The following is a 26,815-nucleotide window of genomic DNA, read 5'->3' on the forward strand; positions in this document are numbered from 1 at the left end:
TATATATATTGACACAAGCTGAATCCATTGGCCAAGCCCTCTGAACCCTTATTTTTTTGCTCCATCCTTATGAGGCTGATAATATCTAGGCACCGAGTATCGTTGTGTAAGGACGTCCTTGCTTCTCGTAATACCTTGATATTTGACCTGAATATTGTTCAGTGATTAAATTAGTCGTCGTTATAATAAGAAGAGGGTATATGTATGTGCAATAATAGGTCGCTCTATACAGATGGCGTCCGGCTGGTTCAGTCAAATGGTCTGCTGCTACTACTAGTAGAATACTAGATTTTATTTTGACGTAGACGTCAGGGGGCTAACTCAAACAAGCGGTCTTACCGTCACATCATCGAAGTCAAAAAGAAGCTATTGGAACGGCACAGCAATAGAGACTGCTTCTGCGCTAGCAAAACGTATACACCATAGCAACATGGACATTATTCAAAGGTGCTGACAAAATTCTGTCCTGGACAGACAGGACGTCGTGCTAATTTTGCTCGTGCGTATAACTCTGAGTTCTGAGAGCACTTCTAGATATCTGTATTCGGACGATCTGGACGCCTTTGACTAGAAGTGGATGTATTTTTATCGGTAAATAGTATTAACGAATAAAAATGTATTTCATAAAATCTATAGAACTTAGACCAACTGGATCTCTAATCTAACGTGGTAACTTGAAATCTACTTGCTTTGATCTGTGACTGTTTTAAGAAAACACTGTCTTTCAATTTGAAGGAAAGATCGACGGTATTTGGAGCCTTTCTGCGAAAAATCAACCTGTTTCATGTGTTAAATCTATAGTCTTCAGCGATTTGACTGTTCGAAATTACGACGCCTTGCACTGTAATATCGCGAGTTCAGAAAGGTCGCCGTATTTCGAACTATCCTCAAACATAGAGAGAGGATAACGAATGCAGTTACAATACAGAGATGACGACCTCGCAGGCAGCTTGGGTCAGAACGATCACCTTTGAGAGTTATCTTCACACATATTCATCCCGTACTGTCTTCCTATATATTATCTGTCCTTTCTACTAACTATAGAAGAAACTGTATTTCTGAGTGAGGCACTGAGTCGAAGGAGCAGTAAAACGCGTTTCGTCGGTTTAGATGATATGGTAGTCCTGTTTTCTCATGTGCTCGTTAAACTTACTTCTAGAGTAATTGTGCTTATTGGATTAACAGTATTTTTTTTTGAATTTATTGAGACAAAGTTAATTGGTTCACAGGAGTACACAAAGTCTTAACGGTGCGGAGAATCTGCTCTAAGTCATACGAAATTTTAGAGCTACGGTATTTTTATAGACGCGTGTGTTTTTGACGACCATTTGCAAGTCTTTCCTCCACAATACGGATAAAACGCTTAACCTTTGAAATCGCACAGGGACACAATGTCGTCTTTACCACACTCCATTGCCTAATTTCACATAGAGTTACTTCAAGTAGCAAGTGGCTCGTAGCAATACATATTATATACTGTATTTTATATATATATGATTGATTACATAATAATAAACAGTAATGTATGTATCTTTTAACTTATTTGGAGCTACCTAGTCGGTCCAAAATTCTGAATGCGGCGGCTCTTCACGGAGAGCTAGTACTAGAAGCAGCTAGAGTAGCTGTACTCCTAGCCTACTGAGTGTCATCTGAATATAAGTGTAGAAGTAAAAACGTAATTTACTGCTAATAATCAGCGTTCAGTAACTGAATTTTTGTTTTGCACTAGTTAGAGCGCTTCCATAAAATATTAGCCAAATCAATGGGGAAAAGGCACTCACCAAAAAAACACTTGGTCATTTTGAAAATGAAAGTCGGAAGGCGTAAAGACCTTGAAAATAATAATAAAAGTTCCTGTGACCACGAACATCTTTCAACTGTAAAACAGAGCATATACAACGCCTTTCCGGTCAGTTGAATGAAGAATTATGCAAAACACGTCTTATAAGGCTGTAATGCTAAAGATAAAAAAATAAAAGCAAAAGATTGATTTATCACGAACTGGTCCGACATAAATGGAAACGCGTGCGGCCCATACAAGAAAAAAACCTGCCCAGATTATCGCTGCAGCTGTGGCCTGGGCCGGTCTGCGCCGTCCGCCAAAAAAACTCAGGTAAAACAATAGCATGGAAGAAGCTGATTTTGGAATCAGTACCGATTAAATCCCAGCGTGGTCTTGTCTTTGCAATGCATACGAAGGACATTTGCTATTGGGAAATATTGTTCGAAAACTAGTCGGTCAGGCTTGTCAGATATCTGAAATCTTTGAAGGACCTCGCAGATGCGTAGTGCAGCAACCGGCAGCACACAGTGTGGCTCTTTAACTACAATGCAACATTTTATAGCCTTGCTTTAACCATGCCTTATGCCCGGAAACACAGAATCAAACGGCGGCCTCAGACCCCATATCCTCTAGATTCATGTCTATATGATTTCATTTGCTTTAATATTTTGGAAAAGGAAATAAGTGGCGTAATGTATCTGATCGTCGACTGTCTGAAGCAAGCCATCGATGATGAGCTTAGGAATGGAAATGCAAATACCAGACACGTACCCAGCGTTCATAAAGCTGTTGAAGCGCGAAGAATAATAATTTGTTATTGCACAAAATATTGTTATTATATAGTTTAAAAGTGACAAAAATCGTTCGATAACCTTAAACAAGACTATAGATCTAAATACAAATATCCTGTTGTCCTGTTTGTCTTTCAGTGTTCGTACTTTTGTGTTCAGTGGTGGCTTCAACGTTGGCCTTTTCGCACAAGCGCTTGTCAAGGCGCCGCTCGCTTCACACGGAGGATTGCTATGTAGAATTTCTATGGAACGATTTTGAATGTGTTCCACGAGTCGGCGAACAGTACGAGTACATTATGCACGTATGTAAACACATATTCCGTAATGATTCTCTCTAGCTGGAAGTGTTTATAATGACGGCCATGCTGTGTGTGTATGTGGTAATATTTTACATGCTAATATGGCTCTCAAGCACTACGGTAATAATACATTAGGAGAAGGCAAAGTATGTACACGTAACTATGCATCATATTGACCAATGCCTATTGATCAGAGTCAATCTTTTGGTCTGCAGGAGGAAAAGCGAATTTGTTGTTACTGTTATGATCACAATTTATTCCAATTCTGTAGATTCTGGTAAATTGTTCTTTGCATTTGTACATTTGAAATTTACAATAATAATAATAATATCCTAAGTATGCCCACTTTCATGACGACCCCCAAAAAGCAGTCGCAGCTAAGAACATGGGTGGTACATAATACCCGAATGATGAATCTGTTCCATACGCTTGAGTTGCTAAGAGGTAAACTCTGGCCTTTCGTATCGAGGTAATGATACCATCAGATACTTCGTACTCTCTACAAAATAGATGGAAAGCTGCTTCGTGCTTGTTATTAATGCTCAACCAAGGAGCTGCGATGTTTCAGCTGGTTTATATCTTTCATTTCACTTATCTAAAGTAAAATGTCCAAGAACTTCATATAACCCAACTTAATTTGGTCTCAAAAAATTGCAAGATATGATAATCTTGAAATTCCGTAGTTCATCTGAAGGGCTCCAGTGTCTGTGGGATCTATCGTAAAGGATTCACATATTGTTGTGTTTACCGCTATAGGGTCAGCACCACATATATATATATATATATATATATATATATATATATATATATAAGATTTCTATTTGCTCAAAACAAATCTACCCACAGATCATATAACACACTGCGATACAATAGAAAACCTAACTGTTATGTTTATTTTCGCTTTCTTTTGCCGCCAGGCCAGAGCATAGATCTATTCTATTTTGCCCTTTATTTGTGCTTGCTACCTTTCCGGTTTTGATGTTGACGAGCAATGGAAAAGACGCGGATCCTAAAATCCAGCCACAGTCACAGACAGCACAAGCTATATTAAAAATTGGGTCTTGTTGCTACACGTGCAGAAAGGAAATTGCAAAGCGAATCACTAGTCGGTATAGTACAATGATAAATTCTCCTATCTGTATGGCTTTACTGTCCTCTGGGTTACTGAATATTTAACATAGATACAAATCTATCTGTGGGCACGGTCCAGTGTTAGCTAGCCAGCACTTTGCAGGTCATTAAGGTCGTCATCATCTTGGAGGTTTAGGAAATACAAATGACAGAAACGTTAATGACAAATGTTTGTCTTTATACCATTGTGACACTTCTTGCGAATCCGGAAATTGTGATAGTATCCACCGCTAAAGGGGGAACGCGGACCGCCGGAAATCACGATTTCGATGCACAATGAAGATATTGCGATACCCTTCTGCATTCAACATGATACCTTTAATGGCCAGGCTAGGGTACGTATGATATTTTTCATATAAATGTGGTAAACCTTTAACCTGGAGGAATTGGACGATTATGCGAGTTCCAGCATGAAGGTTACCTTATGGCCATAATCATTTGTAGACAGAACGTAGTATTAGTGGTCCAATTTGCTTTTTCTTTTCTCTCGACAAACTATACTGTACGCACTTTCTGCAATGCTAGCTTCGGCCGCGATTTCCACGAATGCTGAAGCTTGCTTTCACTTATCAATATCGAACGATTGAGTTCGCTTTGATTCTATTCCGTCCTTAGTATGAGACCCAAACCTGTTTCGTCTTTCAGGTCCAATTTACGCCACGTGTTTCAGGCTTCTACTCGTTCCGTATGGCTATCGAACATGTGCCCATAGCAGGAAGCCCATTTCTTAAGCGATTTGATCCTGGTAAAAAATCTCGATTTTGTTACATAATAACGTCAAAATGTATATGCGATTTTGTGAATTTAGAAAGTTATACATAGTGTTTGATTCATGTAATAATTAAAATCCTTGCCAGATAGTGTTTCGAGTACCGCTTAAAGGGTAGCGCAACTTCCTACAACCTTATAGGATATTGTAGTGTAAAATCTATTACCAATAAAAGGAACCCGTTGGAATTTACATTAAGGGTTCATAACATATGGATTTAAATTGCGTACCCTACTCGTGCAGAAGGGTATTTTCTAACCCTTGCCTATGTTTTGGACAGACCTGCCGTATTCCTCAGATGTTTAATAAATGTTTTTATAAATTAGAATACTTAGTACGGATGTTGCGTTGGTATCAATTTATTCGTTCTGCGTCTCTCTGTCAAGGAAGCTCACAAGGTGATCTAGCATCAGGCTGTTCTTGCAATAAACTGGGAGCAGCTCCCATAAAGAAATTAAGCGAAATATCTATTCACATGTATTGAAACGTATAGATATGTATAGATAACAGCCAAGTTTTATGACTTTTGTCGAGCATTAGTTATGTTCTATAGACTATACTATATAGCATTATGCTCTACTGGAGCCGATCCCAAATTACTTAAAGTATAACGTTGAAGCAACGTAAATGGCTTGAAAGATAATGACGGTGAAAGCTTCGACACTAACTCTATGTCCAGACTCTGTCAAGCATACATTTATTTACTAGCCAACCTATCAGAGCCCATTCAAAAAAAGCGATATATTAGTTAATAATACTCTGCAAAACGAAAGTAGCCCTGACGACAACTGTAAAATTGTGTCCCTACGATATCTGCGTTTGCAGGGCTAAATATTTTCTTTCTCCAAAAAAAAGCCGACAAACATTTTATCTTTATACAAAAATGGGATAATGTTTGCATCATCGAAATCTACTACACTGATATGACCGCTCTTTAAGCACTCCAGGAAGTCGACTGATTGTTATTATGTGATTAATGTTTCTTTAGGCGAGCCAACAGCTAGTCATACAACAGTTTCAAACTTTAGGCCAGTTATGGTAACAGGCGATCGCACCGCTCTTCAGCTGAAACTACGGCTCCGTGACCGATATGGCAATGAAGCTTTCGTGGACGATGTAAACGCAGCAAGGCTACAAAAATTGCTAAGGCTTCATATCGAAAGGGTCCGTGTCTTCATCGAAAGTTCGTTAGCGGCTAATATTCAAATTACACTATAATCCATTTTTTGTTTTCATTTGGTCAAATTATTTTTACTTCTACCTGAGCCAGAACTAAAGGCAAATCACTAGATATTCGTGGTAAGACCTGCTGTATATAACTACTATAGGAAATAATATAGCGCAGAAGCATGAATTGTTTTAAGCGCGAATGACAAGATGTTTGATTTGATAATCGAACTTTGTTTAAAAGTAAGTTGTGAGAAAACTTTTCCTAACAATCGCAATAGTGACAATATCTCGAAGGCATTCTTTATTGCGTACATAAAGAAATAGAATCGCTCGATGATAGGTTTCAAGATCAGGCACGCAGCCTAGACGATATCGGTGTTTCGTAGATGTCTGTCTTTTTTGGCTTAAATGATAAATGTGTTTTTTATTTTTATTTTGATTTCTGTCTGGTACGCTCAATAGCACGATGGAGGAAAGGCAAGTTCAGTGAAATACTCGGTTTGGCGCGACGATGTTCTGCTCAGTTCGGCCACCCTTTCCGTACAGCTGTCAAGCCCGGGCTTATTCAAATTGAAACTGCTCTACGATGGAGTGCCCCTGGCAAAATCACCTTGCATTGAAGTAGTCGTCTTATGTGGTAGGTAGAGTACCAGCTTACTTAAGTTTCGCTCTATATACCCATCCTCTTCTCAGTGGCAACTTAATGAGACCACGTATGGTTATACGTTGTGCTCTTGCTTAGATTTGAAATACCGAGCAGAACCACTTGATTGCACAACTGTCAGTCTAACTTTCAGTATAAAGGTTCTGCTGTATTTTTCGGTCGGAAGTAAAAATAGATACTGAATCGTGTTGTTTTTGATTTTGGCCAGCCCGATGTAGTCTATCTTCTGCAAGTATTCTACTCGCATTCGGCACTATTACCTTTGAGATGTCGTCGTTTTCCGTAATTATCTTCGTTAGCAAGCCAGGGTCAAATGTGCGTGGTGTATTCAAAGTATATATGAAATTAATTAGTTTCATATATATACACATGTATATATAGGAAGGATGTAATTGTTAACAAGAAACAATAGCTGAAACATTGCTATCTCGTGTGTCTAGAAAAACGGCTTTTAAGATATGCGAAAGGCAGACAAGAGTAAAATGATTAGCAAAATCGATTAAGGAAAATCATCTTCTTAAATACGTATTTAGAAGAACACTATCTATGCTAGCAGTGGTATTTTCCTTCAACGATAATCCTATTATGAAGGTTTTGCATGCTTACTCTGCGGTCAGCTCGTGTGTGGATATCTAGACGTAGAGATGTTACGTCAATGTTATTATTAAATCAGTTAGGGTTTACAAGCCTACCGCGAAGACGTGAAGAAATTGCCTGTCTCCGCCGCTGCATAAATAAACAATGTAACTTTTTACGAAGCACAATTTATCACGGCTGAAGCACTCGTTCTTCGAATGACATGAGGCTTAGTCTATTTGTGCCGGCTCTTGCCTTGTATTGCTAAGACATAAAATAGGTTCAGCGTTCTAGGTACATTGAATCGGTAAATTTATTTAAATAAAATTTGAAAACTCATAAATTCAAACTAATATTAAGCGTTTTAACGTTATATATTTAACATGTAGTTGGTCGAAAAGTGCTTAAGCAACGCTCTTTTTTGAATTTATCCTTCGACCTTCGTTTTATAAGAAGAGTCTTACTTTTTCGGCTAGACTATTGATGTTAAGTGCTACTTGATGGAAGACTTCACGATCCTTATTATTTTACAGGATCACAATATTCTTCCTTTTTTGCTTTGAGGCTGTTATTTCGTTTTAGAGAAAATAAATTTATTAGAAAGTCCCACGCTATATGGTGCCGTAAATTCGCCACGGCTTTGTTCTGGTCAACGACAGAACAATCGCAAGCGGTTGTGTTCGTGAAAAGTACAAGCACGACGTGTTTGTCTCGTCACGTTATTTCTTTGGGATGCGTTTATCACATAGAAAACTGTGGTAAGAAACACCTGTACAAATGTATGAATGATGGAATTCGGTGCATACTTTATCTGTGTAGGTATACTTAGTACAAAATTCAAGCATTGGCTAATGTGAAAATTAAGCCCCATTGTATTCTTTTATGTTGGAAGGAATATGGGTAACAATGACTAGACAAAAGTGGCCCAGTCAGTATATAGGAACGGAACAAATCTGTGGTACAACGCGTGAAGTTGGGTCAACAGCAAAATAGATATAACACGTAATTTATCTTATTTTTCTGGTCGATACGAGTGAGCATATTTGGAACAATAGATTTTACTGTAAATATGGCCGTGCACTCAAATATCAGACAGAAATTGTGGTGTCTTTTTTTGGAACTTTCATTTACAGCACTGGTCTCCCATTGAGCTTGTCAACGTCTTAACAACTATTCCGTAATATTTGACTCTTTAGGTTAAGCTGGAAAAGTGTCCCAGTTTTATATATTGATATGTTTTCTAACAGCTCCGACTGATCCATATGAAATGTTTTATTGATATAAGTATTGCATATATTTCCAAGCTACGTAGACTTTCAATTTCCACTTCACGGCATAGCGATTGTGGTACACCTCTTAATTTTCTGAAAACGTCCCTAGGCAAAATGATTCGTTTGTAACTCTCATTATATACATCTGGATGGCAAAGTGATATAGTCACAGTAACCGTTCAGAGTCACGAATTTAAACGAGCCCATTTGCATCTGCTTTTCTAACATCTTTCTGATGATGTTGTCCATTTATGACATCAATCAATATGGAGTATATCGAACGTTTCATCGACCTCGGCTTGTTTTTCTGAAGCAGACGTCACTACCAGCACCGCTATATTTAGCTGTCTTCTGTTTTTAGACATCCTAATCACTTTGAGACAAATAATGAATCAGTGCATCCGGCTACTTTTCTACAAATAAAGCTTTCAAATGTTTTGTATTAGAATTTGGAAATCAAATTTGGTTTTGCGGCCGTAATTTTCGAGCTGTACGAGCCAAACGCGTCTAGATAAAGGTGTTATTGAATGTTTTTTTTGTTAACTTTCCTTATTTAGTTACTGGTCAACTTCATCGTAACAAAACTGCCGTACTGCAGTAGCGACTTTACGACATGGTTTTGGTTGATTATTCTATTTCGCTACGCTCGTTCTACTTAATCCAATTTATGACGTAAAGTACCAGCTCCGATGTCGAGTACTATAATATGCCATGTTTTTCCTATGAGTTATCGACTATCCGGTCGGCAGATTTTTCCAGACTCTGCAGAAGTTTTTCTACAGCAGACTTATGAAACCGCATGATAACGACATGCCACAGTAACCACTTGCCAAAAAAAAAACACTAATGTTGACCATGAGTACGTGGTTAAAAGTGCGTCACAGTAAAAGAAATACGCATTAATCATGGTGAACATGCTGCCCTCTTGTTTTTGGATCGCTCGAACTCTATAAACCGTCATACGCTGCACTAAGTTCAACTAAGAAATCGTACATTATGGATAGTTCCTAAGGGCCATGCGATGCCTTTCTTCCATGTAGGCCTAACCACACGAACTTTGCATGCCTAATAGGATTAAACCATTGAGAAGTAATGCCGAGTACACACCTATTCAGTCACAGTTGTCTAACATGGTGTTAACGTTCAGTATTGTTATCATTCGCATTACAACATTAAGATAAAGTTCCATCAAGCATGATAAGGTTGTTTCAAGTCCTGAACGAGCAACATCCTTTTTCTGGTATGGCTGAGAAGAAAGCTGCGGGCTAAATATGCGCTTGTTTTACCTAGTTATACTTAGATCCGCGTATCTTGCAATGCGTATTTCTATCTTTTTGTCGAACTCCAGATTCACGGTATCACGCTTTGATGAATTACAACGAGGCTGTTTCCTCAGCGGAACTTATCCTCTGCGACTCGGCGCTCCTCAGTGATGCAAAGAATACTCAATTCAGGTAGGATACATTGACAAATGTAATTAGACAGTGTTTCTTTTTACAGATCGATGATTTTATTCAGTCACTTACACCCGCTCCTGTACATTCTTCGATCAAATAACATATTTTACTGAGGAATTAAATTAGACGCTGTTTTCTAATCATACCTCAGGTATTCTATTCGAGTTCGACCAAGTGCTGGAGGATCTGGTAGCGAAGTCCATTTCCTAACCAAGGACGACACGGAAAGAAGTCATTTGATTACCAGCTCGCTAAAGGTAGGATCATATAGTCATCATAACAATGTTCAGGTGGACTTGCTCGTGGCAGGCCTCATCAGAACGAGATGTCGTTCGATGTCCGGGATACGAATTTGCTATCGGACAGACTTGTATCCAGTACAAGAATATCACCTGGGCTATTGTCAATTGACTTTCAGATTGATAAAATCTTTTGGTAGACTCTGTAGGGAGCCTTAAATCAGGTTAACATTTTTTTCATTTAATATTTTTAATGTGTTTACTCGAGCGTCGGTAAACGTGTTGTGGATGGATGTTCATGAGAATATCTACTTTAATAGTAATTTCTTTTTTTGATCTACTCGTAGGTATCCCTCCGGCATCGCACCGTTGAGCTGCATGATGAACAGAGCCATTTACGCGTGGCTGTGACCTCAGAACACTCAAGTTCATTTATTTATGCGGGACTCTTGCATCTGGCAGGCCGCTTAGCGGGAGCCAGTAGGGCTTTTGAGGAACGCCGAGACTCGCTCGTAGAACGGGTGTGTACAATATACAAATAATCTATATATACATATATCTAATGGTGCGCCTAAATTGAAAATTTTTCTCATGTTTTGGTTCTAAGCTCCGAAAGCTTAGTTTTTAACGTTCATGTTTTTTAAAGTCATCGTTCAATAACGTAACATGTCCAAGTTAGTGTGTTTGAAGCTTAAAATGATGTTTTTTTTGATACGCAAGTCGCTTTTTGATAATGACTGCACGTTTATAATACTGACAGGTGTAAATTCCTATCGAGATCGCCCAAACACGCAGTATACAAAAAATTCCAGCCAAATGAAATTCTGCGTTGATGGCAGGCCAAAAATCCTAAAAATTTAAGGGCTGGAAATGAGTGCGAAAGACGCAAAAAGTCATAAAAAGCCTCTAAAAGGATAACCGTTGGAGCTCATATACCAATTGAGATTCTACTTTCTCAAATAATTATTAATTTTCCTTTTCGAAAATCCAGATGTGTAAAAAATGGCTCTTTGAGCCGTGATGACGCATTTCAAATCTAAATCCTATTGAGTGCCTTCTGGTTTGCCTCAAGGAAATTTTCCTTAGGCTTTTCAGAAGCCGCATGAAAATTTGCAAAGAGATTTTAGACAAAAAAACGTTCTAATCTTCGTCCAGCTTAACGAGATTTGGTAATGGCTCATTTTCGTTCAAATTGTGAAAATGATGTATTGTAAACGAGTTCGTTGTTTTGTTCTAGAAAGAACTGGCTTTCGTCTGGTATTAGGAGTAGCGGATGAACGCGTGCTCGTTACGACAAACAGCCCGCCAAATTTATCCAGAATTTGAATGCATCATCCTACGAGCGAATTATTCTACAATAGATTATAGCGACAACTTGTCAACAACCGCTTGGGATTCTTGGCACTCGAATTCAACGCTTGTAGCACCGCTTATAACGCCAAACATGTATTAAGTTTATCAATTAGAGTCGGTAGAATAGGAAGCTGGCAATTGCACAGTTTTTATGTAAAAAGAAAGCGTCACGACGTAGTACTTTATTGAAGCTTCCTCTTTCTATTATATTCGTAACTAAAAATATGACTCCTTGTTAGTTCGCACAAATACTTAATCAAATGTATAAAAATGATGTCATTTTTCTTAGGTTCGTGGGCAAAGTGGTGAAGTGAGTTCTCATCAACGGGAGATTGAAGGTCCAGCGAGACTAATTGTCTGCAGAACAGATCCTCTCAGAACGGTAAAGGTTACCCTCAGTTTATTTTAAGAGAGAAAATCGGCTGTCAGAGAACTATACTCGAAGTTGTTCCCTCCAAGTACTTAGATAAGATGAAAGGTGATCAGATTCTAGCGTTATCAAATTAAGTACCATGTAATATAAAAATAGCCAATAGCATATTTGTATAGATACAATTACGCTGCAATGGTAGATGTATGTGTATAGCAAAATACATGATACTTGCAATCGATTTTCCGTTAAACAGACCATGAAGGCTACGGAGTGCTTCGATCGTGAAGACTGGCGGCGCAAGTTCCAGATCAACATTAAATTTGAGATCGCCGCTGATATGGGAGGTCTGAGTAGGGAGTGGTTCGAAATCCTTTGCATAAAGCTTTTTGATCCGAACGAAGGTAGGTACCCATGACAAATAAAACATGTGATTATTTCGCTATTGGTTCGATTTTAATTCGTTCTCCCAAATCACCCTTTTTAAGGCACCATAGCATACCGAATATTTCAGGCCATTGGTCCTGTTCTTCTTTCTTGAGAGTGACTGGGCGCAAGAAAAGTATTTCAGCATCTGTATCATGAACTGTGTCAGGAAACTGGTAAACAGACCTAGACTATAATACATGCTGTAATTTCTCCAGCTGTAATAAAAATAATGAACAAAGAAACAAATAAACGAACCACGTCTGATTAAAATCCGTATATCTCGTGTATAGTACACTTGTAGATAGGAGATCTAGGTAGCACCCGTCAAGGTTGCAGTGGTAACGCGTTTACCCCACGAAATTTGGGAACTCGTAAGATGATCCAAGTCCCAAACAGAGCTGAGCCAGCCGTCTGAGGCAATGTCTAACACAATATCAACATGAAGCTCGGAACACTTATGATTAGATAAGAAGAATACTTGACAAATCACTCAATTTTCAGGCCTATTTACATCCTATGGGGGAGCTCAGGGTTTCGTACTGCCGAACGCCTCACTCCCGCCCTGTGGTAGCTACTTACGTAAACTTGAGTTCGCCGGTAGCGTAGTGGCCAAATGCGTCTATGAATCAGCTCTTGGTAACCAACACAGGTTGACTGTTAAAGCCAATTTCGCAAGGTAAGTACACGTTTTTTTTTTTTTTTAAATACACAGCATAATATGGCTTTTTTTTCAAAGGGACACAAATAATCTAAACTAATTGCCGGTAGATCCGGTTAAATGATATGAAATTTTGACACCTTAGAAACAACGAGCTTTTATTCGACTGATACAATGGTAACGGAGCGATATGACTAGGATTAAAAACATGTATATGCTAAAGTAAACAGATTCGTGTGGCACCTCACATGTTATTCTCGTAAAGACTTTTAACACATGTGTACGATCCATTAATTAGGAACGAAAAAAGACGTCGTATATGAAGCGCATATACACAAAAATGGGACTTCATGCAGATCTTTGTTGTCCACTGTGTCCTTCAACTGCCATTCAGTCTTGAGTAAATTTGCGTGGTGAGGATTTCTATAAACGAATTTGTTCGATAGTCACGTTTTTTAGCTTAATTGCCATTTTCTTCTTGGAGATCTTTTTTAGCACAAATGCTCGGCAGGCCTGTGACTTACAGACACTTCAAGACGGATGACCCTGAACTTTACCAAGGAAAAATCAAGTGAGTATGTTACTATTGTACTTTGCCTATTTTCCACCCCAGTTGGTGTGTTATATTTAACAAAAGTGAATGAAGGACCAGAGCTTTACTCGTAATTTCATCGTGTCCTAATGTCGTACGTAATAACGTAATATCGTATTGCATATATGTAGAAATCATTAACACGAGACCTAAGTTAGAAAGAATATCAGCACTAGCGGCCTCGTGAAACGTTACTTTCCTGTTTTTGCTCGTCTTGTGTTTCGCTCGAAGACGCAAACAGATTTTAAACTAGTTTAGGTGGTATCATAAATGGGTACGTCAATTCACACGTGATTATATTTTAAAATATAACGTATTAATAAAGGTGTTTTTACCCCGAAAGATAGACTGATGGAAATGGGGGCTTATTTAATGGATATTTTCGAGTATATTTTCTTCGTGTTTCTAGCCTCTTTTAATCACTTGTGTATACATGGTTACTTTTATAATTGTTGCAGATACATATTGGAAAACAATGTGGATAATCTTCAACTTTCGTTTATTGATGAGGAATTCACGATAGACGGAAAATTGATCCAGGTGAAAGAAAGTTTAATCTTAACTGAAATATTGTCGTTGGCCTAATTATAGCTCGTTTTCCTTTAAATCTACTTTGATGCTCGTTAAGATAACCTTCAAACTGCGTTGCGTTTTTTCTTTGTGGCAGGAGGTAGAACTTATCAGTGGAGGATCGTCATTTGCTGTGACCGAAAAAAATAAGTTCCAGTACCTGAATGCTCTAGCTGAATACAGGCTCGCTCGAAAAGTTCGCTCACACATCAAAAGCTTCATGATGGTACGCAGAATAGCTTCAAATTTTGCAACGATCCTGAATTTGAATACGGGGCTACTCGGTTCATTACCTTATGATGGAACATATAGCTCGTATTTTACCAAAAACGTATCAATGTACCCATATTTTACATATAACACTGGGTAGTTTTAGCGTGTTCTTCTCAATTTAATAGTACTGAAGCTGTGCCTTTCAATTTCATGACTTGTACATGCCTTCTGAACTTGAGCAGGGTTTCAACACTGTTCTAAACATCAATTTTCTTCGGGAGTTTGACGAGGAAGAATTGGAGTTGCTTCTTTGTGGAAGCCCAATCTATGTCGTTGAAGACCTTCGAAAAAATCACTACGCTCTTGGTTGGACCGATACGAATCGCCATATTCTACAATGGTTTTGGAAGGTACCTACTAGACGGTGCTGTTGTCTTATTTGGTTATAAAATCAGTCTCACACTCATCTTAGAAAATGTACCTTCCTTTAAATAGAACTCAATACAAGCATCGGCGCACATTAATATACGTTTGATATTGAACGTGATGCTAAAATTGAGCTCTTACTAGATTGTTTGTTGATATGAAGGGTACCCGGACGTAGCAAGGTAGGTATTGGCCTTGAAGAGCGTCTGTCATAAGGACGTATTTTTCTAATCCGTCGCCTAGTACCCCTACCATCGTACCGCTTGCTATTACTGAGTCAATGTATACCATGTATTTTCCATAACACATAGTAAGTGCTATAAAAAGAGTTTGGTTTTAGGTGGTAGATTCGTTCTCCGAAGAAGAACTTTCGCAATTCGTCCAGTTTGTAACAGGTAAGAAGTAGCACCGCGGGTAAAGTTACTCCTAAAATTAACTCTTAGGTTGTCCTATTTTGATCACGGGAAAGAACGCATCGTGCGTACCACGTCTTGTTGCATATATATATATATATATATATATATATATATATACGGAACTAGAACGCGTACGATTGCATATACAAACAAACGCTATGATATACAATCTTTTTTTAGCTGTTTAAGGCAAAGTAAAATGGAACAACATGAGCGCAGCTGAATAGTCAGTTGAATTGTCTACAGAAAAATTTATACTACATGCATCATTGCTACAAAATAACGAGCTCTAATGGTTGTTGTCACTCAGCATTGCCTATAGACGTTTTAATATCGTTGACATACTTCTTCGCTGTCGGGTCGTGGAAGAATTCCAAAGGACCCAAGTTACTTGATTGTGTCTTAAACGTTTTTACTTATACTGACGAGCTACCCGCCTTCACTAGCTTGTCGTTGAGCGAAATTTATTCAGAGACACAAGATACCTTGCTTTTATTTCTTCCGTGAATGCGTCACTGATAGCCGCGATAGTTTACTTCGACAGCTTAAGTGGACCATGTGCAATTAAGCACAAGAACATGTAACAAGAACTGCAGATGCCTTGTACAGTTCCACTTCCCTTTAATTGCCACGAGTGTATCGAGTCTGGCCGACATTTTCAAATTGTACTGCCCCTTAAATGTACACGTTCCGTGATTCTATTTTGAGTCGGTATTTGTTCGTACATCGCAGATGTACTTAAGGGGGCACAATCGTGCCGATATGCGTATTCGCCACACACTTGGATTCGTTTTATTGTATTTGAACGTGACGGTTGTTCTTAGGGCTAAGTTTTGCAGTCGAGCTCGGCAATTCAAGTTAACTTAGCAAAAGCAATATAAGTTTTTTTTCTATCATTATATTATATTATTCAGACGCGTATAAATACATGTGTTGACATACGTGGATCAATCGTATATAATATGGTATAATGGGTAGGCTTCAGTTAGGACTGCGCAAGGATTTGTGACTAATTAGTGATATTTTGCAGGAAGTAGCCGGCTTCCTTTGGGAGGATTTAGTCAGCTAGAGCCGTGGGTGCATATCGTCTACGTGGAAGCAAATAACATACTACCTTCAGCTCACACATGGTATAAAACAATATTGAATCTGCGTAGAATATCGCTAAAGTTTGAGTAAATCTGGTTCGTTAATATGTATATTACTTCCACTGCAATGCTTGAAATATTGACCTTACTTTCTTTTTTTTTTTATATATAACGCTTCGAATGTTCGCTTCATTCTATTGATGATCGCGAGGTGTCTGAAACAATGGGTTAATGGCTTAGGTATTTTGTAAATTTTTATTTTTAATAGTTCTAGATAAATTGTTAAATGTAGGCAAACCCTACCAATAATCTAAGAAGATCTATTTCTATTCGTTTTCTACAGCTGTAATTATTTCTGTTTGGTGATGTTCTCCTTTGTATTTACGAGTAAAAACTGCCTACTATAGTATACTACACCACAAAATCTCTATGAATGAAATCATTATTATCTGCATGATTATCAAAGAAAAATGTATTTCTACTCGTTTTTTTTTTTTTTCCCCAGCTTTAACTACCTCTGTTTGCCTGGTTACGATTCATGTGAGTTGCTCGTACGACAGCTTCGAACGGCGCTTCGTGAAGGCTGCCAAGGATTCGGTTTCGTCTAGCACACGGAATTTATCTAAACTGAAGTCCTAGATCATTTGTAACAGCAATATCAGGTGCGATTTATCAAGAGTCGATTATTTTTGGCCTAATTAATAGCCAAACTAGTTAATTTCGGACATAGAAGGAGAAGAACGACTTCCAGCCAGAGAAGTAGCGCTCTCGGATAGATATTGTTAGAACTGCGACTTTTCATCTACTTTTGGATTCCATAGAATTATATCGTTTGAATACACTTGGAGCAGAAACTGTTCGCGTGATATCTCCTCTTTTTTTTTTTTGTCACAGAGGAAATATGCAAAGACGCCAGTCGCCATTTCATGTCGTATTTATTTGTTGGTTAAATTAGTACGATAACGCGTTACAAAACATGCATTCGATTTAGCGGACAAAAGGTTGGACACAGGGCCTTGACCTTAAATGCCTATGAGAACTATTAATAAGGCCACATTAGTAGAGTAATTGTATGTACTTTTGCAACGAACGTAAGACTATGAAGATAGGCAAGTATTTCAGACTATATGGGAATAGATCTTAGTATAATATGTAGTACGATAAATCTGACTGTTCCACATTACTAACCTGTATAAGATAGCTTTCCAAATGTTTAAAACATATACATTTCTAACGATTTGACATACTAAGCTTTGTATATTATCCTACACCGTACATAGATGACCTTAACAAATTTTCCATAAATATACGTTATCATACCTTACGATATTGTTCCCGCACATACAAATACGTGTGTATGAGATGAAGATGTGTTTTTTTTTTGGACGATTATCATTATCAAATGCGGGCACTCGATTTCTACTTAAATCAGCTCAATTACATTGTGTGAGCAATCAGCTTTTCAAAATGATTAAATAATACCTAAGAAAAGTGCAATCTGTGAAGGTAGCGAGAAGATTAATAACATGATCTGTGACATCTGATCAGACAGAGTTTCTTTGATTCCGTCGCATTGTTGATCAAGGATTTAATTTTTATTTCGTCCATGGCGTAATATTGTGTGTTAAACATTTGGTTAATCTATTAGTTATATAGAATTGATATAAAGTAAAAAAAAAATTGTAAAACATGGTGCCAACTGGAGCTGAACAAATAAATGTATTGTCTGAACTGAAGCACCGTTTGATTATTTACTAACAATATTCGTCTTTAATAGCGCTATTTATCTAGTAAAAAGTTCAGATAGAACATAACGATATGGAACATCGGTATGACTGAGCCAAAATGGTGTTTTTTTAATGGCTATTGTAGATTTTTTTTATTAGAGTAAGTAATCCTCGGCAATATTCACTGTTTGGCAACACGCGTTTTAAAGATGGTAGGGTAAAATGGTACGGAAACAAATAATGACTACATTTTCGTACACTAATAGCTATTGTTAAAAATGGCCCGTTTGACCTGTGTAAGTAACAACGGTTGTAGAGAAAAGAACTCCTGACCCGCTTTTTCAGTCAGTCCTAGTAGTGACTTGTGGATCTAATGCATATAGAGAGCAGTAAAAACACCCAAGAGTATTTGCAAATTTGACGAATTTATTTAAACGTGTTCGACTCGTTACCATTGACAACTATGGATAAAAGTGACTCCAAAGAAAATGCTCCTCGTAAATATATATGTATATATATATACATATATATATTTGACAGTTGAAGCGAAAGATAATCATTATAATAACAAGGGATACAGCAGCCGCAGAATGTAGGCTTATTAGACGAATGTTTTTCTTTTCACTAAAACAGCTGAATGCTAGCTGAGCTAGTAAAGTGTATCTACTTTGCTAGCTTAGAACTGACGTATATGTAGCATTTATATATTCTCTACCTAAAACGTACGATGAAGAATCTATGCTGTTTTTCTTTGTTTGTTATATATATAATAATCCTTTATTATTTAAACTAATCCAGAGCGGTCGCTCTGCAGGGATTGCTGTATCGCACATAGATACAATATATACTTAATTTTTACCTATTTATTATATTAATTTTCAGTGGCGGACTTAAAGTCGGTAATCTTATCTCTTCTACCGACATCACATGAGACATATTAGGGAATCACCCATTGCTTAAGTCGATACTCTCGTCGTTCTGCCTTTAATAATAACAATAAACTATTATTGTTGGTTCCTACCTGAATCATCAATCACTTGTTTTGTTTTTTACTAGCGAAGTGCTGTTACTCGTGTCATCGCGTGTGTATATATAATATAGTCATTTATTTATATATAGCCATATATATATATATTTAAGTACTTCAGTAAAGGCCTAACAAACAGAGGAGTTAAAATGCTACCGTGATTGGATCATCTCACTTTTTTCACCATAGCAGTTATAATTAGTCCTAACACGTGTAGCTTTGCTATTCTTCATAACTATCTCTCCATAGTGTATTCCGTTATTATCCAAACTCGATATATATCTACCAACTAACCAATAAAATAGTGAAAATTTGTAAAAATAGGAGAAGCGTTAGTTAGAAATGTACTAGTTCGATAAACGATAATAAAGATAACACTAGTTACAATAATAATGAAAGCTTCGCTTTTTTTTTTTTTTTTTTGTAGAATTTAGCCTGTTTGACTATTTCGAAATTGTAGAATCAACCTTATATCTCATCCTATTGGCAACGATGGTCAATATTCGTTAGATAATTATATTATCGCTTTTGCAGAAGTAAAATAATGCTCTGTTATTGGTTTTTTAGTTATTTTTAGTTGTAATTGAATGAATCCATATTTTTATTCAATCTTTCCTTTGCGTCATCCCTGCGAATGTGTTATGGCGAATACAGATTTGTTGTGTCTGCTTTACAATATATATATATATATATAACTGGTATCACGTCAGAATGCTTCAGGTGCAGTTGGGAATAAAATACGTTTAGATTAATATAAATAGATATCGTATGCATGGATATGTACTTGTATCTATACGTGATTTACAGATTTATCCAGCTGTACCATTGAGTAATAATTTGTCTTTGTGTGGTGTGCATCGTTAGTACACTTGTGGACATGGGACACGGGTCCCCTTTGTATTTGATTTTATCAATTCATTATTGTTTTTATTGTCAGCTTGGAGATAGATTGTCACCTGGGGTTACGATTAGGATGCCCAAACATCATGGGCTATTCCTTTACGGCAAACACGTACTTACGTTCCGATACTTATTGATCATACAGCAGCCTCAAGTGGACGGAACCCTATATATCTTGCAATAAAAACAATGACTTCGACAGTCTCGTAAATGTCGCGAGGTATTTTCTACTAAATGTTTGTATTCAGTTAGGATGATAGGTTTAGGTTCCAGGATATATACCAGTAGTACTATCATTCTCCTTCTGCTGTTTAGTCAGGATTCAGAAACAGTGAAGGACACATCTGTCCAGAAGCTAATCTGAGACTAAGATCACAAATCGCATCCGATAACTCTATCATTATTATTATAGAAATCTGTTTTAAGAACACGAAAGACTATCCCTTGCCGAGGTTGCACTTCCTGCCACTCAAAACTCGATCCACCTTGTCTCTATTAACCTAGTTACTCCATTTCTGACCAGCCATAATAATAATAATTTTCCCTCCGCATGTATATCACGAACCGGCATTATAGAGAAAGGACGGGGCATTGTTGAGGTCCTGCTGGCTAACGCTAGGTGCAAGGTCAGGACAGAGAACATCGAAGTTCAAGCATGAGCGTTTTTCAGTCTCCGAAACACTTTAGCTTGGCGTAATACGATAAATGTCGAAAGTTTTACGTTCGGTACCGCCGTTAGGTATTATTCTATCAGATAGCTGGCTCCCAGAACGGAACAAAGTGTGTCCACGCTCGAATTCGAACCCAAAGGTCCCTCGGGTCTGTTTGCAAACACTCCACCCACGATGCCATCACCGTGGCGGTTGAAAGCGCTGAGAAAATTACTTCCGTGAAGCTTTTAATCGCACAGTTAGTATCTACTCAATGTAACGAGCCGGTCTGATCTCGCTGAGCCTCCGACCTAGATCAAAATGGCTCCATTCCTAGAATCCTTGAAACCGATGTTCAGCTTGATTTGCTAAGTCGAACCCTATAGTGTTGATGTTTATTGACTGCGTGATTTTATATTTTTTTTTATGATGGGGGTGACGTTATTCCGTAGACACAACAATAATACTAACAATAGCTTAAATTAATTTTTCGTTTTTGATCGACCGTCAAAACATTTGATTTCGCACACGTCATCACGTAAGGACATTGTATCGCCAGCTTATTTGATTTATGGCGTAAATCGCTAGGCATCTATCCTGGTACCAATTCTACACAGGGTGATGATGCCTTACTTATGGCTTCCCAAGTGTGCAACAATGGCTATCATTGTCAACTATATTATCGCATATTTAATAATAGCACTGTCATTATAATGGTATAATTGTATGTCTACATATAGTCATACGTCGAGATCCGAAACCTGGCCAATCAGTTACACTGCGACCCGTTGATACCAGCTAGTTAGTTCTCAGTACCGCGGCAGTGGCTAAATATAATAAGACAGTAAATGATGTTACCACAGCGAGCGATTGATCTTATTATCTATGTAGGTGTTTAGTATATGTACGTCTTTCTGACGAAGGGTCGCACCTCACACCCATCAACGATTCCCGATGTCCGGACAACGGCGGCCTAAGGCAGACAAGTTGAAAGAATATTGAGCATTGGAAGAAACGTGACGCCACAACCCATTCGACACTAGTGACAGTAATAAACAATGACAGCGTCGACCATTTCCAGGAAGAAAAACAATGGCCAAGTGGTAAATGTGTACTTTCGGACGATTCAGCTAAGGACTATTTAGAGCTGTTTGTGTGTCTCGAATGGGTACGCAGCAAATTTCATCATACAATTCCAAAGCGCTAAACTAGTAAACACCGACAAATGTAAAAATCTCAATGTTTTTCAAGTATGGCTACTTATTGAAATGAACACCTACACTACAAACGTGAGCCTTTGTACAGCGCATAGAGCTGGCTAAGTAGAAATAAATAACAGAAAAAGTGAAACTCGAACAATTGTATGAAATTATAGATGACATTATTATATCGTACAGGTAAGAGACAGACGACGCCGCCATGTCGAATGGTCTACACAGAGAGCAATGGTTGATCGTACGGTATGCAATATTCTGTAGAAAACTGTGACAATTTTTTTTTTATTATTGATTGGTTGCTTGCTTTTATGGTAACATGTCAGCAATGATGAATAATCATGTAGGTTGTATAGTAGCAATTATCACATTCATTACAATAACATGTGATGTTTTTATCGCGTGTATCTGTGTATGTAGTTGATACGTTCCGCCATGTTTTTAGTCTTAGTCCTATTCGAATGTGGTGCAATTGGAGTGTATCGTTTTCGATCGTGACGTAATTAAAGAACGCTCAGATCCAATTCCATTTCGCACTAGCTGTTCACCCTCGACTTTTCGGGTATACACAGAGAGGAGAGATGGCATGCCTTGGAAGTACGCTCGCGCCATTTTTAGATGTGCCCATCTGTCACAACTAATGGTATGAAATTGTTGCAATCATACGTATGAGATGTGAGATAGAAAAATAGTTGTAGGAAAGTAGCGGGATCATATATGTGATAGTCAACCTGAGTTGTTGTTGCTGCTATTGTTGTTGATGTATAACTTGGGCGAATCATGATAGAATTATTATGAAATTTATGAGTTTCGACGTATCACGTAGCAGCTGAACTGAAATTGCTTGAACGGCAAAGCATGGCCGATCCAAGATCGACTTTTTGTTCCCGTGCTGCGTCTGCCATTGTGGTACCTGCTTCTCTATGAAGGATACGTCTTTCACAGGCGTCACTCGTCTAAAAAATTCTTGGATTTCACTTAAGGGTTAATTGCTTCTTCGTATCTGCACGAACTTAGCACGAAAAGTGCTTCGCCGTGTTCAACGATCATCGAACAACGGCGACATCTTTGCTTTCTACTGCACACACAACTGGTACATACAGGCCAACCTTTTAATGAAACTTCATTGATCAAATATTGTCTTACTGTTTCTGTTCTGAAAAGATCGTTAGCAGATAGCAGCGAGTTCGAAAAATGATATAGTTCATTAAATGCGGTTGCGTTCGTTTCGGGGGTGAAATATATATATGAGTAAATCTATTGGTATACATGATATGACCGTATAAACGAGGACGTGGCGTACAGAATACACTGATTGATTGATTTCTTCTATAATCATACACATTAATAATAACTATAGTAATAATGACAGTAAAAAGCGCCACCGGAGCCTTGTGTCATCGAGCTCGTGTAATCGACAACCGATTAATTGATTGTTTTTTTTTTTTCACTAATACACAACATAACCAGAGCACCGAAGCGGCCGATTAGAATATCTTGTTTGCTTTTATTTTTAATCATACGATTGTAATGATAACAACTCTGCCTTAAAACTATATGGTGTTTACAGATGACATTTTCTTTCCTAACATTCTCTATAACTTCAAAGCGTAAACGCAAATCTATATCGGCACGCCTTCGCGCCTGCATCCCTCTGCAGAATTTCCTTCTCCAGACGTGCAGTGACAATTAGGTCTGGCTCATATTCCCATTACACCGCGATTAATTAGCACAAGTACTACCAGTGGTAGTATTAGATTTGAAATTTCAAGAATCGTTCTATATATGTGCCTGCGTATGGGATCGGGAAGAACCTTATGGATACTTACAAACTCTGACTATACCACCCCCTCTTACCTTGGCTATTCGAGGCTCTGGATAAATTCGTCTTGCGTCTAACTAACCGCTGGATCGCTTGAACGATACACTGTAATAGGAGTAAATTATGTACAATTTATATACAAATATTTAGCACGTTAGGTCGTACAAATGAATCGCATTGTAACCATTAAAGCAAATACTTGAACGAGCGTGTTTATCATGGAATAAAGATGAAACTCAATTCGAGGATCGCCCCCTATTAGGATTGATCGGCTGCTTACCACGGACTGTTCACGTGTCACTCAACAGTTATACTAAAGATCTAATATCCGTACGCGTTCTTAGATCTACCGCTTCGTCGCAAAAACCTTAGCGGCCGTTTAACAACATGGGCATAATGATATCATAACTCCAACTGGTTTGTGTGTAAACTTAGCAAGTTCCATAGTCGTAAGGTCCGTAGACGGAAAATCTGTTGTTGCCGACTGAATGATGAATGACCGCGTAACCATTAGCGTAGGACGCCTAACAAAGCCTTAAACGTGCGATACGCTTCCGGGAGAGCCAATTAGGTTCTATGTTGGAAGCTTGAGCCCCCACTCTGAAACTTTTCGACAACGTCGTCGATGTACTGGTTTGTATGTACAATAGAGATGCATTGTAGTATTAGGCTAGATTGCAGAAAGGTTTGCGATGCCCATCTGGGCTCGACGAACACTTTGGTCACAGGTCCGTATGCCCCCGTTTCATAAACGGTTGCGTTAATTTCTGTTGCGTCGGAAATTTTCGAAGTAGCTACTCTTGCTTAGGTTTCAATCTGAGATCTCTGCGATTTCGACCAGCATTTCCTCGACAGTCTTTAACTCTGGCTCACAGTACAGGGGAGTGGGACAAGCGACAGTCGTGTCGTTTACATAGGTCTTGTACCGGTACACAAATTGCCAACTCGCAAATGAATTAACTATCCGAATTTATTGGCGACCTTTGTTCAGTTCGACCGTTCTATACCACGCGTAGATACAGGGTGATTGCCTATTCGGTTTGTTAATACAACTCGGAAACGGTGTGGCTTATAGAAAACAGTGTAAGAACATTTTTTATTGGCGATGACTCGAGGCAGCAGCTCGTTACATTGTAAGTATTATGACTTTTAAAATTTTTTGCTCGCGACATCAATTTCATTCGATAAATTTCCTAATATAATATATAGCTCCCTCCAGAATGGCAAGAAAGGCCTTTTTATTACCATTAATATTTCCGGCTTGTTTAGTATTGTTCCGTATTCTTGGCCAATGTTTGACTATGCCTATTTGAGATGTCATTTACCGCATAGATAACTCAACTACATCTATAATTATTTTCGTGAGTTTTCAGGGAAGGATTCGTAAGAAAAACAACATTTCCCGAAATAGAAATGTTTGTTTTTTTATGTTTTACAAATTTCTGAAAGGTTCATAAGAAGAGAACGGTTGTTATGTATGTGAGTAATGAAAAAGTAATCAAAAAAATGAATGTTCAAAAAATATCTTTTGCAAATAAGTCGAAACGTTTAAAATAGGTAGACATTTGGCTAAACATTGAACTCGTGTTTTTTCTTTTAATCGATCAAGATAAATCATAATAGATGCAAGCTTAGTGAATACATTTTGAGCCAAACGAAAAACACCCTAAACTTTATATTAATATTCACTTCAAAAATAATAAATAAAAATCATATTGCTTTACTTAAGGACGTACAGTAAATACTGTAAAATTCAGGCGCCTTTCCATAGGAAGAAGAAGTCTGTGTTTGAATTCAGGAACTGTCAGCAAATGTTTCTTACACTTTTTTCGCTAGACATTACCGTCTTCGAGATCAATGCGAAAAACCGTTCGTGGTACCATCCTGTATGCATTTGCCACATATACGAACCGCGAACCCCATGTTTTGGTTGTGCAAAAACAAACATTATATGAACAGAACGCCGTAAACCTTGTTAAAAGATCTTCACTTAGTTTTATATTTCCGTACAGATTCAAACGCATACAAAAGTTGTTCGTGAAGATTTATTGCCTTCGATCTCAATCCTCAATTTATTTCTGTCTTTTTGATACGTGATGCAACGACACGCGGACAGAAGACGTAAACCGAATTACAAAACCGAAGAGCACACAATCAACGTAACGTTTTTGTTGCTCCATCACAGGGGAGTATAGACTAGGCAGAACTATATATTGATAGATTAATTATGCATCCTTAACCGCTACTAGTGTGATTTCTATCATTACGACGATATCTCGATAAAAACGGGGTCGGACGAAGCAGATATGACCATCGGTCAGTTCGCCGTTAGTAGGGTAACGACCATCGCTTCCATCAGCGCATATATCCCTTGAAGGCCCAACTATTTAGGAGCAGCAGTCTTCAGACTACGTCTTCAGGACCTTGAGAATCTTCCTCCGAGACAATGTGGAAAGCGGTGATACCTTAAATGGTTTAAATACGTAATAATCGGGTCGGATTTTTTTTGTTTGCTATATATATCTACTGTATTATCGTTAGCGATACGAGGAATGTGTTGGGCGCAAAAAGTATCGTTAGGCCTGCCTATTAGATTAGGGGGGAGAGACTAGAGAACACGTATGGGGCGACTCCTAGACCACGCTAAATCGCGTGACGACGATAGACGAAGAGGAGTTCTTTCTCTGTTTACATTTGTATTTGAGCTGTATCACTCAACAGTCAACTCTTCGGGTCTTTCTGCGATCCTGAGTGGCGCCGGCGATGACCTCTCGTCCAAATCGAAATTCGTATCATCCTGTGGTGTATCTTCAACGCGCTTTTCTAAGGAAGATTCAATTAGTTTTTCCAGGACGCTAACATTTTTACCCGGTTCAACCTGTAACTTAGCCGCAATAAAAAAAAGCATTTAGTGGTCTCGAGGCGGTGAGAAACGGCAGATAAAGATGGCGATGTTTCTGTATTGAGCCATTAAACGTACGGAGTACTCTATGTGAGCATCAAGGGACATTAAATAACTAATTATCGCTTTCCATTACCCCATTTGTTGGTCGTAAAGCTGGCCTTAACAAATAAGATTGTGGTATCGAGTAATACCTAAGAACGGCTCTTTTCAGTTAGATGTTTAGAATTATTATATGCTGCCTTAAACTTCTGATCCCCAGATGTTTGAGCAAAGTACTTTTTTTTTAACAGTAATATCAAACTTAA

General features: G+C 38.1%; 2 protein-coding genes across 21 annotated transcripts in view; one reads left to right on the forward strand and one right to left on the reverse strand.

Annotated features, from left to right (window-relative positions):
* The window catches only part of LOC111253885 (apoptosis-resistant E3 ubiquitin protein ligase 1), a 23,795-nt gene extending 4,770 nt beyond the window's left edge, over positions 1 to 19,025 (forward strand). For 2 of the 5 annotated variants that reach the window (XM_086974073.1, XM_022814061.2), the window contains 18 exons: positions 2,713 to 2,876; positions 4,226 to 4,339; positions 4,650 to 4,749; positions 5,762 to 5,937; positions 6,406 to 6,580; positions 9,803 to 9,908; positions 10,063 to 10,168; positions 10,498 to 10,671; positions 11,793 to 11,885; positions 12,130 to 12,277; positions 12,804 to 12,978; positions 13,445 to 13,531; positions 14,011 to 14,092; positions 14,220 to 14,348; positions 14,578 to 14,745; positions 15,102 to 15,156; positions 16,208 to 16,307; positions 16,771 to 18,001. In XM_086974073.1, coding sequence (XP_086830199.1) covers positions 2,713 to 2,876; positions 4,226 to 4,339; positions 4,650 to 4,749; positions 5,762 to 5,937; positions 6,406 to 6,580; positions 9,803 to 9,908; positions 10,063 to 10,168; positions 10,498 to 10,671; positions 11,793 to 11,885; positions 12,130 to 12,277; positions 12,804 to 12,978; positions 13,445 to 13,531; positions 14,011 to 14,092; positions 14,220 to 14,348; positions 14,578 to 14,745; positions 15,102 to 15,156; positions 16,208 to 16,307; positions 16,771 to 16,873 — 2,255 coding nt within the window. In that variant the 3' untranslated portion in view covers positions 16,874 to 18,001. Of the gene's footprint in view, positions 1 to 2,712; positions 2,877 to 4,225; positions 4,340 to 4,649; positions 4,750 to 5,761; positions 5,938 to 6,405; positions 6,581 to 9,802; positions 9,909 to 10,062; positions 10,169 to 10,497; positions 10,672 to 11,792; positions 11,886 to 12,129; positions 12,278 to 12,803; positions 12,979 to 13,444; positions 13,532 to 14,010; positions 14,093 to 14,219; positions 14,349 to 14,577; positions 14,746 to 15,101; positions 15,157 to 16,207; positions 16,308 to 16,770; positions 18,002 to 18,874 lie in introns of those variants that run through there. The other 3 variants (XR_002674857.2, XM_022814063.2, XM_086974074.1) reach the window with 3 other exon arrangements.
* Positions 19,026 to 19,160: 135 nt separating this feature from the next.
* Positions 19,161 to 26,815, reverse strand: part of Eip93F (Ecdysone-induced protein 93F) — a 109,909-nt gene continuing 102,254 nt past the window's right edge. For 13 of the 16 annotated variants that reach the window (XM_086974063.1, XM_086974068.1, XM_086974066.1 and 10 more), the window contains one exon: positions 21,929 to 26,483. In XM_086974063.1, coding sequence (XP_086830189.1) covers positions 26,316 to 26,483 — 168 coding nt within the window. In that variant the 3' untranslated portion in view covers positions 21,929 to 26,315. Of the gene's footprint in view, positions 21,543 to 21,928; positions 26,484 to 26,815 lie in introns of those variants that run through there. The other 3 variants (XR_015316407.1, XM_086974062.1, XM_086974061.1) reach the window with 3 other exon arrangements.

This window comes from Varroa destructor, unplaced genomic scaffold (genome assembly GCF_002443255.2).
Source record: "Varroa destructor unplaced genomic scaffold, Vdes_3.0 BEIS01000007.1, whole genome shotgun sequence".
Taxonomy (NCBI): domain Eukaryota; kingdom Metazoa; phylum Arthropoda; class Arachnida; order Mesostigmata; family Varroidae; genus Varroa; species Varroa destructor.